Source organism: Fusarium venenatum, assembly GCF_020744135.1.
Source record: "Fusarium venenatum strain MPI-CAGE-CH-0201 chromosome Unknown EDB82scaffold_4, whole genome shotgun sequence".
NCBI lineage: Eukaryota > Fungi > Ascomycota > Sordariomycetes > Hypocreales > Nectriaceae > Fusarium > Fusarium venenatum.
The window spans coordinates 1,189,372-1,207,204 of NW_027072132.1; the positions used below are offsets into that span (position 1 = coordinate 1,189,372).

General features: G+C 47.7%; 3 protein-coding genes and 2 non-coding genes across 5 annotated transcripts; 3 read left to right on the plus strand and 2 right to left on the minus strand.

The window, feature by feature from the left end:
• Nucleotides 1-1,518: 1,518 nt before the first annotated feature.
• EDB82DRAFT_511890 (uncharacterized protein) lies at nt 1,519-1,936 on the plus strand. Its single transcript, XM_025737183.2, has one exon. It carries the CDS (start codon nt 1,549-1,551, stop codon nt 1,831-1,833), a length of 285 nt encoding a protein of 94 aa, XP_025592069.1. The 5' UTR covers nt 1,519-1,548; the 3' UTR covers nt 1,834-1,936.
• A 343-nt stretch (nt 1,937-2,279) lies between these two features.
• Nucleotides 2,280-2,379, minus strand: EDB82DRAFT_t313. Its single transcript has one exon. It is a non-coding gene; the product is annotated as a tRNA-Leu (tRNA).
• A 113-nt stretch (nt 2,380-2,492) lies between these two features.
• EDB82DRAFT_528938 (uncharacterized protein) lies at nt 2,493-3,038 on the minus strand (the record flags this gene model as incomplete). Its single annotated transcript, XM_025737184.1, has 2 exons — nt 2,493-2,923; nt 2,981-3,038. The coding sequence occupies 2 exons, from the start codon at nt 3,036-3,038 to the stop codon at nt 2,493-2,495; spliced, it is 489 nt and encodes a 162-aa protein (XP_025592070.1).
• A 736-nt stretch (nt 3,039-3,774) lies between these two features.
• Nucleotides 3,775-3,870, plus strand: EDB82DRAFT_t232. Its single transcript has one exon. It is a non-coding gene; the product is annotated as a tRNA-Ala (tRNA).
• A 10,045-nt stretch (nt 3,871-13,915) lies between these two features.
• On the plus strand, nt 13,916-16,923 carry EDB82DRAFT_547981 (heterokaryon incompatibility protein-domain-containing protein; the record flags this gene model as incomplete). Its single annotated transcript, XM_025737188.2, has 4 exons — nt 13,916-16,426; nt 16,552-16,561; nt 16,656-16,727; nt 16,832-16,923. The coding sequence occupies 4 exons, from the start codon at nt 13,916-13,918 to the stop codon at nt 16,921-16,923; spliced, it is 2,685 nt and encodes an 894-aa protein (XP_025592073.2).
• Nucleotides 16,924-17,833: the final 910 nt, after the last annotated feature.

Consider the following 17,833-nt stretch of genomic DNA (forward strand, 5'->3'; position numbering starts at 1 on the left):
AAGCAGGCAGCCGAAGACGCGGACAGCAAAGCAAGTTGCTCAGAAACCTTGAACGGTATCTGTGCTATGCCATATTTTATGATAACATGTTAAGAACTTCGAGCGAAAATTTACTGTAACAATCCTGGTAATTGCGTTCTAGCGATACTGATAATGTATCAGTAATTTAGATGTTGCCATCATCACAGACACGACTACCACGGCCTTTGCGGGAGCAGAGCAAGGGATACGTTTCCCTTCATGTTTGGCTTTAGCATGAGCAATAGCGTAGCTTTGTTGACAAAACATCAACTTGCAGCCAGTATCCTCGGCTCTTGGGTAAAGAGGACCCACAAAGACTTGGTAGATCTGCAGACATCGTTGATTTGGCTGATGATGCTGAGAGCTTTAATAGGAGTTGCCAGATTATAGAACAATAAAGCAGAGAACAGCAAAAACGGCGCAGTCAATAATCGTTATGAGGCTTCATGAGTCGAAAATGACGGAGGGAAACTGGGAGATATGGAATATGGTGACAATGAATTTGATGAGTTATAGATTTGTTGGTGCTGCCTTTCGCCACAACGGACGGTGAATCACCGCCTTCCATCCAGAGGTAGTGAATCACTTGACTCTTCGGATCTCAACTTCGTTTTTTCCTCAACACTGATTCACATCACGATAGAGCCACCAAGAAAACCCCATCCTTCTCGATCCAGGCCTTAGTAACAACAGCGAGCAACGGGACAATGGATAGATGGAAACGGTCGCTTACGCAAGTCTTCTCTCCATTCCGCCTTGGGAAACTCTCCCAAACCTCCAACCACGTTCTCATGATCCTGCTCCATCGCTAACTCCTCTTCGGCCATTTCCAAAATGCGAAGCATACCTAGTTCATCCCGCCCAACTCTCAAGAAGTGTTCCGATGCTCCTTCCTTGTAAACTCTTGTCGGTGGTCGGGTCTGGGGACAACGAGGTTTAGGATTGACATCCTCATCTAGAGCGGCAATCAAAAGCTTTAGGTGATGCTGCCTCTGTGCAAAGGTTCCATATTGGATGACTGGTCTGTAATAGACGTAGTCGATCATCGACAAGGCCTCGATCGTTTACCATCAAAAGAAGTCTGGACAAAGTATTTGTCGGATTCAATCACGCAAAATATACGGAAAGCTTCTCAAAGATCAAACCCATTCCATTGACCTGGATAACAACAGTTTGACTGTTTGGAAGGTTGGTACTACTACTGGCCCGACTATCGGGATATCCCATAAGACCAAGCCCGATTGCACAATAACGGACGATAGCCATATGGAAGACGATATACGAAACCACGTAACCATAGAACCTGTATACTAGCCACTTTCTTAGGGGGGGAACGTTTTGCGCGTTAGGCGATTCTCAGATATCTGCTGAATTCGGAACCCTAGGCTGCTTTGTCAAAATTCAGACAAAAAGCAACCCAGCCTGGAAAAGGTATGCCCTCACCAGCTATCATGCGGTTCGACCTGCTCTACCAGGCTTTCGCCTCGAGATCGTTGGTGAAACATCAAGGCCTGCATCGCCTGTGCGATGGTGGAAGACAATCATGCGAGAGGCGAGGACCACGAAACAGCCGAGTATACTTACCAACCAGGCAACCACTACAGGCGATGGACGTATTGTGCAAAAGGCGATTCGGGCTCGATTGTTTTCGATGAGGACGGTAAGGTTATTGGGCTGTATTCTATAGGAGTCAAGACCCGGAAGTCCGATATCAACGAAGAGTTCGGGATAGTGACCCCCATTGAACATATTTTCCAGGATATCAAGGACTTTTTAGGGGATGTTACGGATATCCGAGTGACCATGGACTAAAAGATAAAATAATTTAGTAATTTTATGTCACTTTAGACCTGCTTTTAGGTTATTTATTGTCTAGATCCTAAGCCTACGCCTTGACTTTCTACTAACCCTAGATCAATCCTTTCAGGGAAGATGCACACTTTACAAGACACGATCCGAAACGACAGTTCATTAAGCAGCGTTCTATAGTCATATTATCTAACTAACCCTATAGCTCGAGTCTTTAAACCAACTCGAAATCATTTATGAGAAAAGACGCCTACCCAATAAAGCCATATGCGCAACTCCATCGATGTATTAAATAGGTAACGCAAAAAAGAACATCATCATATCGTGACTGAGCAAGTCCTGCTGATACACGTCCGCCGCCAAACCATGACTCAAAATCCAACTAACCCTCCTGAGTCGAGTTCCCACCAAAAATAATCATCGTGAAAAGATGCAAAAATAAAATTGTCTGATGAGACTGGGACTCGAACCCAGGAGGATTGCTCCACCAGGAAATTGGTGTTAAGGTTAACCTTAACCTGGCGCCATAACCAACTCGGCCATCTCACCCACACTTGTTGTTGAAGTCGACTACGCAAAATTGTGTCATGTCGTCTTGGTGGCGATGGAGACGGGTTTGAAACCGCCTAAAACTCTTATTTCCGTTCGTCAGACCATTGCATCTAGTCCTTGGACTGAATCTTGTGGTCTCCTGCGACAACGTCGGCGTAGGAAGGAGGTACACTTTGGTCGTTAGAGCTGCTGCCCTCGCCGTTATTCGTGACGCCCTGTTGCTGGGGCGTAGGATGAGAAGAGCTGGCAGCGTTCTGAGTGCCGTAGTTCATGTTGCCGGCATTGCCAGACTGAGGCTTGGGTTGAGGCTTGGGCTGCTTGTTGTTTGCGCCATGCTGGTGAGGGCCTGGTGGGCACTGGACGTAGACATAGGTGACGCGATTGCCCTCGCGATCTTGGGGCAGAGACTCATATTCGTAGGGTGGCTCGGGGTATTTGGCGATCAGATACCATGCGTGAATGAGGCCGGGAATGTAACCAAGACAGCAGAGGAGGATGTTGATTAGAGAATCAGCGCTGCAGAGACCGCACTTGACCCATACTAATTGACGTGTTAGTGATGCGCGACGATGGGAGTTGGCCAAAGCGATGGACTTACCAGGCAGTGGGGGGAAAAGAATAGCAAGGAAAGCGAGGAAGAAGTCTGCGGAACACATTGTTGCGCGATAGTGTCACAGTAGGAATGTCAAATTGGGTTTGTTTAGGTTGTAAAAGCGAATTGAAGGGTATTTTTGGTTTTGATTTGAGGAAGATGAAATGGAAGAGTTGAGTTGAGGGCGTGTGACCAGGCTGAACGATGACGCTTTTGGGGAGGTTCTGCGACAGAAATTAGGTCACCTGGAGGTGGCGTTCCTGGGGGGAGGGGCTTGCGTAAGTGAAAGTGCTGCGGCAGGGATAATTTGGAGGTATGATTGGTGAAGAGGTGAATGTCAGTCTTGAACCCCGCCTACAGCCACAGTCGGGTCATCACTGAAGGAACCAGTTCAATGAGGGAGCCCAGAGATATCTGACTCAACGAACTGAATCAACAAAGGTGAGCGACAAAAAGCTTCTAGGCTGCTACATTTCCCGTCGTGGGCCTCAAAAACGATGTTGGGGAAGTAAAGCTTGCGTTATCACAACCTTGTGCATATCACTATCACCTTACGTCACCTCACTTACATGAATGTCTATCTCAACACATCCTTGCGCCAGGCAGAAGCAAAGTTTCTGATACGCATGAGCATGCAAAACACACCTGCAACGTTCTCCTACCAGAATGGTAAATTTTGGTTCACTAACAACACTGGTGAGCCTTTACCTTGGACTCTTGTGATATGACGTCTCTTGCGAGAATGAAGACGGCCAGCCTCATGGCTGGGATTCTGTCTGAAATGTTCAACAATCCCATTCGGGCGAATGGTTTAGTGGTATAATACTCCCTTAGCATGTTCTCGACTCCGAGTTCGTCATTGGGAGTGGTCCAGGGTTCGATTCCCTGTTCGTCCAACATAGGTGGTTAATTCCCACTGTTATACATCTTTTTGGCTTTTGGGCATAACTGTATCTGTACAGTCTAGTTATTTTTGTCTCTCTTCTCGATAACATTAATCCATTAATGATGGTCGCCTTTATGGTTTTCGTTCTAACTTTGCCTTACCCGATCACTTTAAAGTTGGCTGGCGCACGTGATGATAAGATAACAGTGGATTCTTAGCTATCTGGTCCAAATGTCTTGCAAAGGATTCCTTTTGCGACATCAACATTCGCGATGGATGACTTGCTGAATCTCGAGCTTTTGTCCCTTGTTTCAAAGGTGACATCAGAAGTTCAGAATCATTTGGGTGTTGGCGAAAAAACTGTAGCTGAGTTCCTGATTGCCAAACGTACAGAATGCAATAGCTTCGACGAATTCCGCGACAACCTCGAGACGACCACTCCCGGTTTGCCTCCCAGTCTTGTTGAAAGTATAGACCGACTGGTACTTGCTTTGCACCCCAAGTTTAAAGGTAAAGCGAAAGGTGAACCCAAGGAACACTCATCCCGAACCCTTCAAGAAAAGGAAAAGGTCTTTAGCGGTCTTGCGCTACCCGACAAGGAACCTGCCCGCGACGATGGAGCCGATGCAATTGACGATACCCTCGCGCTCCTGGAGGGCCTAGAACCAAAGGCGAAAAAGGAAAAACCCACGAGAAAACGAAGCCGAAGCCCTGAGAACGATCAAAAAGAGTCTAGGAGAAGGAGAAGAGATAGATCCCGCTCGAGGGAACGACGAAAGCGAGACAAGTATCGATCAAGGTCACGATCGCAAGAACGAGGCGACGAAGATTGGCGCGACGGACACCGCGATTCGCGCAAAGATCGACGAGGTCGTAGACGACACGATGATGACGATCGATTCCGCAATGCCCCGGCGCCCGAAATAGACGATGCACCGCAGCTTCACAAGGTCTATCAAGGCCATGTCACAGGGTTGAAAGATTTTGGTGCCTTTGTCAATTTACACAACGTCAAAGGAAGAATTGATGGCCTGGTTCACGTGTCTCGAATGTCTGCAGGGGAGCGCGTCAACCATCCCTCCGATTTGGTTACGCAAGGACAGGAAGTTTGGGTCAAAGTTACAAGTCTTGACAAGGACCAAAACGGCCGCGATCGAGTGGGATTATCGATGAAGGATGTTGATCAACAGAGCGGACAGGACTTGGAGCCACAAGTTCGTATGTCGACAGGCGCCAACATGGAAGCCCTGGGAGGCGCACTTGGAGGCGCAAGAGACGGATTTGCAGAGCCAAGCGGGCCTCGAAATGATATGGGTCCCCCACGACGACAAAAGAAGCGAATGACTTCTCCTGAAAGATGGGAAATCCGACAATTGATTGCATCTGGAGTGGCCAAGGCTTCTGACTATCCCGACCTGGAGGAAGACTACAACGCAACTCTCCGTGGTGATGGCGAGATGGAGCTAGAAGAGGATGTCGATATTGAAGTTCGAGAGGAAGAACCACCTTTCTTGGCCGGACAAACCAAGCAGTCTCTTGAGCTGTCACCTATTCGCGTCGTCAAGGCACCTGATGGCTCTATGAACCGAGCGGCAATGTCAGGCACCAACTTAGCAAAAGAACGCAAGGAGCTCAAACAACAAGAGGCCGATGCTGCTGCCAAGGACGAACCTAAAGAGAATCTCTCTCAGCAATGGCAAGACCCCATGGCTGATCCCGACAAGAGAAAGTTTGCTAGCGATTTGCGAAATGCCAGAAAGAACCAGACTGCCGAGGATGTCCCTGAGTGGAAGAAGGCTGTCATTCCCAAGGGTCAGTCTCTGGGCAAGCGTACGAATATGAGCATCAAAGATCAGAGAGAGTCTCTGCCTGTATTTGCCTTCCGCACTCAATTGATCAAGGCTGTCCACGAGAACCAGATTCTTATTGTTGTCGGAGAGACAGGATCTGGAAAGACTACACAGTTGACACAATATCTTGCTGAAGCTGGTTTCGCCAACGATGGCATGATCGGTTGTACGCAACCCCGTCGTGTTGCCGCCATGTCCGTCGCCAAGCGTGTAGCTGAGGAAGTCGGCTGCAAGCTCGGCGAAGAGGTCGGATACACGATTCGATTCGAGGACTGTACCAGCCCTTCCACAAAGATCAAGTACATGACCGACGGTATGCTTCAAAGAGAAATTCTGGTTGACCCCGACATGTCTCGATACTCATGTATCATGCTTGACGAGGCTCACGAACGTACTATCGCCACTGATGTACTGTTCGCTCTCCTTAAAAAGACCCTAAAGCGTCGTCCTGACATGAAGGTTATTGTCACCTCAGCGACACTTGACGCGGACAAATTCTCTGCATACTTTAACGAATGTCCCATTTTTACTATCCCCGGTCGAACCTTTCCCGTCGAAGTACTTTACTCTAGGGAACCCGAATCTGATTACCTGGATACTGCGCTTGTCACAGTCATGCAAATTCATCTTACCGAACCCAAGGGCGATATTCTTCTCTTCTTAACAGGTCAAGAAGAAATTGACACAGCTTGTGAGGTCTTGTTTGAGAGAATGAAAGCTTTGGGACCCAACGTACCAGATTTGATCATTCTACCTGTCTATGCGTCGCTTCCAACCGAAATGCAGAGTCGAATTTTTGATCCCGCCCCTGCTGGTAGTCGCAAGGTTGTCATTGCCACCAATATCGCAGAGACCTCCATTACTATTGACGAGATTTACTACGTCGTCGATCCAGGTTTCGTCAAGCAAAACGCCTACGATCCCAAGCTTGGTATGGACTCACTTGTCGTCACGCCTATTTCCCAAGCTCAAGCAAACCAGAGAGCTGGCCGTGCTGGCCGAACAGGTCCTGGAAAGTGTTTCCGCCTGTATACCGAAGCAGCGTACCAGTCTGAAATGCTTCCGACCACTATCCCTGAAATCCAACGGCAGAACCTGTCCACCACGATTCTTATGCTCAAAGCCATGGGTATTAATGACCTCCTTCACTTTGACTTTATGGACCCGCCCCCAATTAATACCATGCTTACCGCGTTGGAGGAGCTATATGCCCTGAGTGCTCTCGACGACGAAGGTCTGCTCACTCGTTTGGGACGAAAAATGGCCGACTTTCCTATGGAACCTTCTCTCGCCAAGGTTCTCATCGCTGCTGTCGATCTTGACTGCGCCGAAGAAGTGCTTAGCATTGTGTCCATGCTGAACATCCCCACCGTCTTCTACCGACCCAAAGAAAAGCAGTCCCAGGCAGACCAAAAGAAGGCCAAGTTCCACGACCCTCACGGTGATCACTTGACTTTCCTCAATGTGTACAACTCTTGGAAGACGAGTGGCTACTCAGCACCATGGTGTTTTGAGAACTTCATTCAGGCGCGATCAATGCGTCGAGCCAAGGATGTCCGCGATCAAATCGTCAAGATTATGGACCGATACAAGCACCCCATCAAATCATGTGGTCGCGCTACAGAAAAGGTCCGCCGGGCTCTCTGCGCAGGTTTCTTCCGTAACGCCGCCCGCAAGGATCCCCAAGAGGGATACAAGACCCTTATTGAGGGTACTCCCGTCTATTTGCATCCTAGCTCCGCACTCTTCGGCAAGCAAGCCGAGTGGGTCATCTACCACGAACTTGTCCTCACAAGCAAGGAGTACATGCACTGCACGACTAGCATTGAACCGAAATGGCTCGTTGAGGCTGCGCCAACATTCTTCAAGGTCGCACCTACTGATAGGTTGAGTAAGAGGAAGAAGGCGGAGAGAATCCAGCCGCTATATAATAAATTCGCTACAGAGGATGATTGGCGATTGAGTGCGCAGAGGAAGGGTGGTAGAGGTGGTGGTGGTGGAGGTACTTGGGGTTAGTGAATCATACGTAGCATCGTTCAATTTGGGAGTTTATTTAAGGTTAGAATTATCTTGATGGTTAATAAAACTGATAAAGCATAATCATTTATATTTGAAACGTTCTGGAATTTTGATGGTGTGTGATACTCATGCTTGTGTGCGATTTCGCGTAAGCATTTCAACAACATGAGGCTGAGAAACGTAAACCTAGTAATGATCTAAATATCTTCCAGTGTGACTACTAAAGTGATAGCCTGTTATCTTATAGCGACTTCAAGTTATGACAATGGCAGAGTAACGTGTATATCTGTGATCAACGATGGACATGGATACGGCAAAGTCATGGGACTCACGAGGGAACTGTACCATAAGAAAGATAGAAATACAAAGCATGGGCAAGTCAAGTAAGCAGAGAAAAACTTGGCTTGCTTTCTTTTATGGAAACAAAGGAAATCTGCGTGACCTACACTGAGTCATGAGGGTGCCCCTGGATCGGGCTTGAAGCAAGATAACTTGTTTGAATTTTTGGGACTTATTTTGTAGATATTATGTAAATTAAGAAGAGGCCACTTGATCTTATATCTAGTATAGAAAGCCCAAGGAAAACATTTGGCGAAGTTGTGATCGTAGCGTGATGAATAGGATAGTGTTGGGTCAGGCAGACAAGTGCCAACGCGTGTCGGATTAAGAAGAACAAAGAGGCTTCATGCTAATTAGAGGTTATTCAAGCGTCTAATAAGTTCTGAGAGGCTACAATTATGACTATGAGTAAGTGGTCCGGCCATCTGATTGCTTCCTGTGGCTACTATCGCAGTATCAGATGCCGTAATCACCTCCTCCCCATAGAGGTACTTTTAGTTCCAAGATAGAAAATACAAGTTTTATTCACTTCTTATCACGCATTCTTCATGTACCTCTCCATCTGGTCACTAATATCATGCAAGCAGCTCTATCTGGGTTTACTGAGTTGTGAGAACCCGGATAGACATGTGCGAACCTTGATGGTCAACCCTGATGATTTCCCCTCTACTGAACACCACACAACTACACCAAAACAGCCAGAGAAGAGAGTAGATCAATGGATTTGCAGTATTAAAGTGAACGTTGAGTTGCTGTATTCGTGCGTCAAAGCGACCCATTGCCGCTTCTGGCGGGAAGACCCTATTGCTGTTTGATAAGGTTGGGTCGGTGAGGATGAGTATAAGAATGAGGCCGTCCCTGTTGGATGAGTTGTTCAATTTGAAGATAAAGTCGAGCAAGCACTTGCCTTGCTTATAATGAGGTGTTGCTTCCCAATACACACGGGAGGTTGCTCCTTCCCATCGCTATGAGCCTGTAGCTGAACATGGGCTGTTGAGAAGATTGAACTGGAAGGAGCTCCTTCCTTCATGGTAACTAACCAACTCAACCTCTATCCATCATCACGAACCTCAGGCAAAATAGAACTACACGATTAAGACCCCATCTCCTTTGTCCTTGTCTCTCCGTCTCCCCTCGGGCTCATCCCTGAGCATCTCCGGTCGAACAAAACAATATCCCTCATCGACATCACCTCGCATGATCCAAAGCCCCCATGGCCCCATTCGAGTGGACGCCTTGCTCCTACATTTCACGATGGCGTAAAGAGAAGCCCCCACGACATAGTATCCCGACTCCTGTCAGCCGAGTTGCCGAGGACCTGTTTCAACATCCCACGCCTTGATCACAGACCGATCAGAAGCTCGAATACGTCCTGGAGATAATATTACGGACCGATTCGACACTGGCCGGGGAAGGCCTTGGTTCACCCGTGAGGGGATGCTGCCTAGGGTGTTGGAGTCTTGCCGAGCGTGATGACTGACTGGTGTGATGATGATGTAGTTACCAGAATTTGTGAGTACCACGGCAGAAGATGATGAGATGCTTGATCCAAGTACGATTGCTTCTACCAGATACATGGTGTTGAAGATGACACTACAGACAAGTCCATATCGCTCAGCATGATAGTGCGACACATACGCAGAGGTATATATCCGCTCTCTTTGTTCTCTTTCGCTTTATCGCGGCCCATCTGGCAATCCGGTATCTTTCCCCATGGTGGTCCCTATCATCATCTTGGCAACTTTCAACAGTTGCCGCGTTAGACGTGGGTCGGTTCCTTTCCCATCTTGTCGATCGGCTTCCCAGACTCCCACGCCCACACCCCCAATAGCCCGATGCTTTCTCATGACTAAAGGCTATCGTGCAAGCATATTAGTTCTATGCTTGATCAACTTCTACGCCTTCAAGATAGGTCGTCTTGTGGTCTCAAGCACAAACTCTATCTTTGCCTTGTGCTTCCCTTTCTGTCATCTGCATACTGAGTTGAGTGTGAGAGCCAATGATCTCTTTCCAACACTTTTACCCAATCCTACTAAAGATACATGCGTGGGATGCATGCATGAATGGTTCAAAGCATGTTGTATCTGAACGGTCCATGTTTCGGGCTTTTGTGGCCCCCATCCACGTTCACGTTTCGATTATGCCTCATGTGTCCGTCCGTCTCGTTGCTTTGCCCATGCAATGTATGTCACACTTGAGCATGGTCTTGTTGGTAGGCCTGTTCATCGTACCGGCTCGTCACGTTCACATACCGTGATGTTGAGCTAATCTATCCTGATATCTGCTTCATGATACGGCTAAATATTTATTTCGGCGGCAAACGTTACTCGATTGTCGTTGGATTAACTTTACCATGATGACCTTCACGCACGCCAAGCAATCTGCTATTGGCTGCCTCACCCCGCTTCATCAAGTCGATTATCTCTCACATGCTCACAATGCATCCATTCCCATCTTACTCTTTTACACCAACTCACTCCGTGTATCCACATCCGGAAAACAGATTGTCTCTATTCGTCCACGTACAGGACGAGGCTACTTGATATCCGTACTGGGAAGTGCCCATTTTTCACGCAGGGTCTTGGAGTGTGATATCTCCCACTTGATATTGGATACTCCTCCTCCTCATACTCACCGGTGTGGGTGAGAGAACGGAACCCATATTTTATCGGTCCCCGGCTTGCCGAAACCACTACCGTTCCCGTTCTCCATCAACCGGCCTAATCGAGCCCCCACATTAACTTCTGTTCCGACATTAGTCGCCGAATTCCATGAAAGCATGACCTGCTTCGAACGTCGCCTTGTCCCTGGCAGCTAGACTGGAACCCAGCCCAAGCTAAAGGAAGAGATAATCGGCATGTATCTAGAAACACACCATCGCATTGAATCGGATGGCATTACGTGGCGAATCCCACCCACCTCGATCCCTCCACAAGCTCTGCGGCAGGCCTCAACATGTCAATCATGCTGGTTATGGGAAACGCCTTCGACTTCCACACGTTGCTGTTGAATAACCCTAAGTCAGGAACCATTGGACTTGGTACGGGTCGTGTTACTGTACTACACCATCATTCGCTGGCCGGCAACCTGCCATGATCTCGCCATCCAGTACTTTGGGCAGTGGTTGCATGTCCGGCACGGCGCGAATCGAAACTCACGGAGCTTGAGGTTGGGGAGAGCTTTGCTACAGTGGAGAGCTCGTTCTGCACCGTAAATTCGGCGCAACCACTTTGCATGATATGGACCAATTGCAGAGACATGATATCCCGCATTGCACATTGGCATGCGGGGTGAGGGTCTGGTAGGGTTACTTTGAAGAGAAGACCCTTGGATGAATGATGGAATTGCTCCCCCAAGTCGGGCAGCATGTAATACATGGAGTGGAGTTATTGTCTTTACACACCCATACCCACACCATGCCAGACGATAATCAGGCAACTGATGTCTGATAAAGGACGTGAAACGCTTATGAGTGGGATCAATGCTGGCCTCGATCGAGTATAAGAAGGACGCTTAATCTCCCTCAAACTCGACTTTTTTTTCTTCATCCAACAAGCTATTCACTCTTCAACACAAACTCAACACACTTTTACAACCTTTCGAAGTCTTTCTTCACCAATACCTTCAACATGTCTCCCTGGTGAGTCTCCCATCTGGTCGTCGCATTCGAGTTCCATGAACTTGGGATGAGACTGGTCAAGCAAACATTCGACTAACATCCTTCAGCTCTTGCTGTAACCACGCCGACGCTTCTTGCACCAGCGCTTGCTCTTGCTGCAAGGTGAGCATTCCTTAATGTCTATGATACTGAATGATCTCTAACAAAATAATAGCACTAAATTCCTTCTTATTATTAATGCCTGACAACACTTGGCTTACAACCACGGTCGCGACAATGTCTCCTTGACACATTGAGGAACATCCAGGAACAAGCCTTTGCTAAGCAAGTCGGACAGATATGAGAATGGAAACAATGAATAGAAATGGCACAAACATGCGAGAGTAGCTGTGACGGCCAATTTTCGATGGTAGCGCAGTGTTAGATACAAATTGAAGCTTGCATGCCTTGAACTTGCGTTTCTTGATCGCATGTGATGTCTTGACTCGCTATTTACCTCGAACTCTTTGCCTATGCATACTAACAAAGTAATCTTGTGGTGTTGTCGGAGACGGAGGCTAGGAAGACAAGTGAAGTCAATTAGAGTTTCCTAGCTCCTAGGCTAAACAACGTCACACGCCAGGATTGATATCAGATGATATTTCTACAGGTTATTTAATAGCCGCTCTATGCATGATGATCTAGATCAATTAGCTCCAGTTGGTTTGACCAAGGTAATTCTTTTAGGTGGTTGACGACTCAAGTCCCTACAATTGGCGCTTCCCCACCAAAGGCCAACGCGACGGGCCGGGCCAAGATATTGTGGTGGACATTATGGGTATTGATAGGCTCCGGTCAAAGGGGAGAGATAGTAGAGAATGAACGGTAGATGGCTGAAAATAGTTTTGGCGACATGATGGCGCAAAGTAAAGGTAGGAAAAAGCAATGTTTCCCCGCTTCGAGATCTACAACAAGGGTCTCATTTCCATGCAGGTTATGTCTACATACATCTGCTTGAAACATTTACCATGTCTCTCGAGTATGAAGTATTTGAACATCATGTTAGATATGAGAAAGATATGATGAGTAAGAAATCTGTGCTTGAAGAGAGTGGACCCGTGTTACTGTACCCGCTGAGGGTTGAAAATGATCAGCTTTTAGCTGCAGATCAGACGAGAGATGGTGGAGGTTTTTTGTTTTGTATCTGCTCAGCCTGATTCTGATCCTGCGAGTGAGATTTATTCACTGCGCCATAGTGATGAGCTGTGAGAAGTGCTGTTTGTGATGGGACATGTTTCACGGTTAAATGATACAACTACGTCATGCGTAAAGTAATACACGACAACAACGTCTTTTGAATCACACAATTATCAGTGACTTTGTATTCTCCTCTCTCACTTAATATAAAGCTGTTGGTAGAATCAGACTCTGATGCCAAGTACCCCTCAAATGAGGCTGTGTCCCCGTCAGCCTCGTGCCCAGTAATCCCATCAATTCAATTTTACAAAATATAGTGTCCCTATATTAATATCTTTGTAGAGAACCAACTATTGACCCTTGTCTCAGTTGGCGAGCGGAAACCCCTTGTCGTCGTCATCTCGGATGGAATTTCGCTCTTTCTTTCATCTCTTCTGATATAGGTCAATTGAGAAAAAGTTGTTGTCGCCATCTTTCTATTTAGAAACCGTCCTTTCCTCCCTTTCTTCTTTTTCTTCTACCATCATTCTCTTTGTTGGCCCCCAAAATCTTGGCCTTTTAGAGCCCCACCTCACGAGTCAACCTGCGCCGCGTTTGCAGTTGTGTTGTTCCTTCCTTCTGGAAATACCCGTTTATTTCGAGAATTGGCCGCTCTTTTTCTTTTTATAGGCATCAAAAGTCTAAGCCTTCCTCCTCAAAATCTACTCATAAACTCTTAATCTTTATATCAATACCCTTTTCTTTCTCCTCTCTTATACTCCTTCCAACTTCAACTTCTTCCTCAACATTTCCCCTATATTCATTCAAGTTGACGCCACTAATAATAGAATCCCTGCCAGGGCCGCTATTCCTCTTTTTTTTAGCGGTGGAACTGGGATAAGAAAAAAAAAAGAGCCCCATCTCATCAATCAATCAATCAATTTCAGGCGCGCGCCAAGTTTAAGAGTGGAGAACCGGATTCCAGGAGCCGAAACGGGGGTTGTTAGACACCGGTTATCCCCCGATAATCACGGAGCTTGAACGGTCAACGACTTGTTGATATCTCAATCACAATGCCAGAGACACTAGATCCTGGAACTCCAACCATTACGCCGCCCGTCTCTCCGGGCGGCGTAGAGAGGCGTCGGTCGCGAAACCCTCTCAAGAACATGATGCAACATCTAACTGTGGATCCCCCTCCGGATGATGATGTTCGTGAACCCAGGAGAGCTTCGCTCATACGCCGCATCAGCTGGGGCCGCAAGAGTCGCAGTCCTTCTGCTCATTCTGATAGATCAGGAGGTCAACCTCAAGATCCGAATCTATGCACCGCCTGTGCTGGTTGGGCTGCCGACATTGACTCTACATTCGATACTATGGATGACTTTTTTACAAGGGCTCTAAATCCTACTTCTGCAGACACTTTCGAAAACAAGGAGCATTCTCTAGGTCGACTAAAGGACCTCGAGGAAAACCGCTTCATCACAAAATGTCCTCTCTGCAAACTATTCCTCTCAGTCCACATTCCCAGCGAGGGTGAAGGAGACCTATATCTCTCTGGCTTTTCTAGTAGAGACACAAATTATCTCATTGACGACAACACCATGTTTGAACAAGGCCACGCATCCAAAAATAAGATGAAGGGCGTGAGTCCGGCATTCCTGGGAGTCGTGCCCAAAAAGAGCGGTGATGGCGCTTTGAGCTGGGATGTGCGCGCTGACTGGTTTCGTGGTTCGGGTATGCTTTACAGAACGTTGCCTGATGCAGCGCCTACGAATGAGCTTCTCAGCGCAAGATCAGAGGGGAGGCATTCGCGAGCAAACTCCATGTCCGAGAATAACGGATGGCAAAAGCGGGGTATTTGGGGTCGTGAGCTGGAGGACGTGATTGACATGGGCATTGGACAGGAATGGCTACGGTTTTGCGAATTCTACCACCAAGGACGATGTGGACGACGACCAATTACTCGAGAAATGCCAGGATTCAAGCTCGTCGACTGTGCAAAGAATCCCCCACAGGTTGTTACTGCGTCCATTCAGGAGCGATACGCGGCATTGAGTTATGTATGGGGAAATAAACAGACAGAGACTTGGCCCAAGGTTGTGTGGGATGCTGTCATCGCGTCCAAAGATCTTGGCATCAGATACCTCTGGGTTGATCGTCTTTGTATGGAGCAACTGCAACCAGCCGAGCGGACGCAACAAATTACAAGGATGGACGAGATCTTTGAGGGTGCGATTTTGGCCATTGTAGCAGCGTGCGGTGAAGACGCAGACTATGGTTTACCTGGTGTTGGCTCAAGAACACGACCGGCGCAACCCAAGTATGAATTCGTCAACTCCAACATCACGCTCGTATCAAGTCTTCCGGATCCAAGGATAGCCATCAAAGACTCAAAATGGTACCGGCGAGGCTGGACTTACCAAGAAGGTCTTCTCGCTCGACGTCGCCTTATTTTTACAGATCAGCAAATGTACTGGGAATGCGAAGGCATGTGTTGTCCCGAGTCGCTCATCCTGCCGCTCGAACTTTACCACGATATGGAGCAGCAGCGCATGTTTGACTTTATGAGACCTGGTCTGTTCAACGGTGTGTCTTTTGTCGACGGGAGCTGGGAGCGCTGGAAGAGGCTTCCCGGCAAGGTTGAAGACCCAAGTACATTGAGTATCTTCCGAGAGGCTGATCAGCATATTGGAAATTACACGCGACGAGATTTGACGTACGACCACGATTCGCTGAATGCTTTTCTGGGTATCCTGCGACGTCTGGAAACCACCATTGGACATGGGAAAATGTTCAACATTTTGGGTGTTCCTCTCTGGGCTCCCCAGATGGATCAAGGGCCTGCAGTTGTAGGACTCCCGCGCACACGCGACATATTTGCCCTATCGACATGTTTCTGGCATCACAAAGATGGTGTTATAGCGACACGGCGCTCACACATGCCTAGCTGGACTTGGGCTGGCTGGAAGGGACCTGTTGATCTATACTCGTCCATCACTGTGGTCGATCCAGACAGCAAAGCTATCCAGCGCAAGTATAATCACCATCACTACGTCACCGCCACTCACGTGTCACGCAACGACCCCAATTCTATACGCTGGATATACTCACCCAATATTGTCCTCGTTAACCGCGATGGAAGCGTGGCGTATGACTTTGGCGCTTCGACAGCGGTGACAGGCATGCCCCCTTCTCCACCCAACCTGCATATCCGACCCTACGGAATTCACGTGCCCAATCCTTTTGTGCTAGATCGTGTTAAAGCGCGATCCCACCCCGACGGATGGATCTTTAACCGTGTCAGCGTCGACGTGCGGATGAGTCGCGGAGCGGTATCGATGAGGGAGTACATTGAGAGGCATGCCAGGGGCGAACAGATGACTGTGCTGTGGTTCGTGGAAGAGGCGCTCGTGATGCTTCTCGTCGTGGAGAGGATGGAAAGAGAAGGTCGGGTTGTGTGGGAGAGAGTCGGGAGGATGAGGATGGGATTTCCTGAAGAGGCAAAGGATGTGGTCAGGAGATGCGGACGGTTGGAGAAATTGGTGGAGGAATTACCTCTTCGTCGGTTAGGAGAGGATATTGTCATTGAGTAGTGTTTGTATATGAGAGTTGTAATATTAGGTGGATTGAAGCCCAGAATTTTATTCTACATTATTTGAGCCGGTATAACGTCGCGGACAAAGTCAATCCCTTTCAAGTCATCTAGCCTGGTGAAGGTTAGCATCACCATCGATTGTAGACGTCGACTGTCGTACCTCATCCAATCCGTTCTCCTTCAAGCATCACTCCCGCCTAAAAGACCACCCCTAGGCATGCGCCTTTGTAGGCACAGCAGGCTCAACAATGTCAACTGGTGTAATCTCATCATCCTGCATAATCACTGTGACAAATGATTCCTGGGTTGGATGAGGAGCAGCGTGAACGAAACCCCTTCCATCCGAACGAGATACTGTAAGCAGCTTGTTAAAAATGTTGGGGATTGGTAGACATACATTGGCTTGTCATGATTAGGAAAAACTGTTTGTTTCAATTCTTCCTCTTCGGAAGCTCTGCAGAGACAGTTGCCCATCTTGGATGATTTGTTGAAGAGTGTTCTGTTTGTGTGGTTGTTTGTTAGAGATATGATGCTGTTCCAGTCTCCGGCTTCGTGTGTTTGTGAGAGATTAAAGAGAGGGGAAAGAAGGGCAGAGGGGAACAAGTGTTCTTCATCATTGCTTCATCATTGAGTTTTCGCTTCTATTGGATATAGTTTCCAGTTGTCTAGTCACTCGATTCAATACTTATCAAAGTTTGTGTATCTTTGAGTTTATACATTAAAGTCGTGGACGAGCGGCAGTATGAAGGTCTCGAATAATAGATTTGAGAATAGTGTTCTTCGAAGGTACTGTTCAATGAAATGAATAAAAGTTGTTCTGGAACGTCCATGCTATGTATGATATTACTTGTTGTGCTATGGGGCGAAATGAAGAATTCGACATCCTTTTTTTACATCCCAACAGGGCTCTCCTCCACGGATCCAACATGATGGTGGCAAGGGCTGATGATGAGTGGCCGCCCGCCCCTTGTCCAGAGCAGACTTCATCTCCCGGTGCAGCAAAGGGCCATTCTAGGTGTCAAGAAGCCATTGTTCTACTTTATCAAGGATATCGTCCATGAAAATTCCTTGGGAGTATGGGAACAGTGTACAGTTCTCCTTCAGATGGAAGGACCACTACGTTGATGTTTATATATAACTTGACAGTGGCTTCGCCAACCAGCACTCGAATTCGTTCACGTCCCTCCTCTACCACTAGCCTTTGCTGGACCTCAATACAGAACCAGCGCACCAGCGTCGACGGGCTGCGAGATTGGGGCACCCACGGGGCGGGAGGGGGGCACGGCTGTATAGAATGCAGAAGAAATACTGCTCTTGGGCCCGGTAAAAAGCCTTCTAGATACAATCAACACCGACAGCAGCAGCAGAAGCAACAGGAACAAACACAACAACA

What these genes read in the sequence shown, in the direction of transcription:
- EDB82DRAFT_511890 (XM_025737183.2), top strand. Translation starts at nt 1,549, where the DNA reads ATGGTGGAAGACAATCATGCGAGAGGCGAGGACCACGAAACAGCCGAG.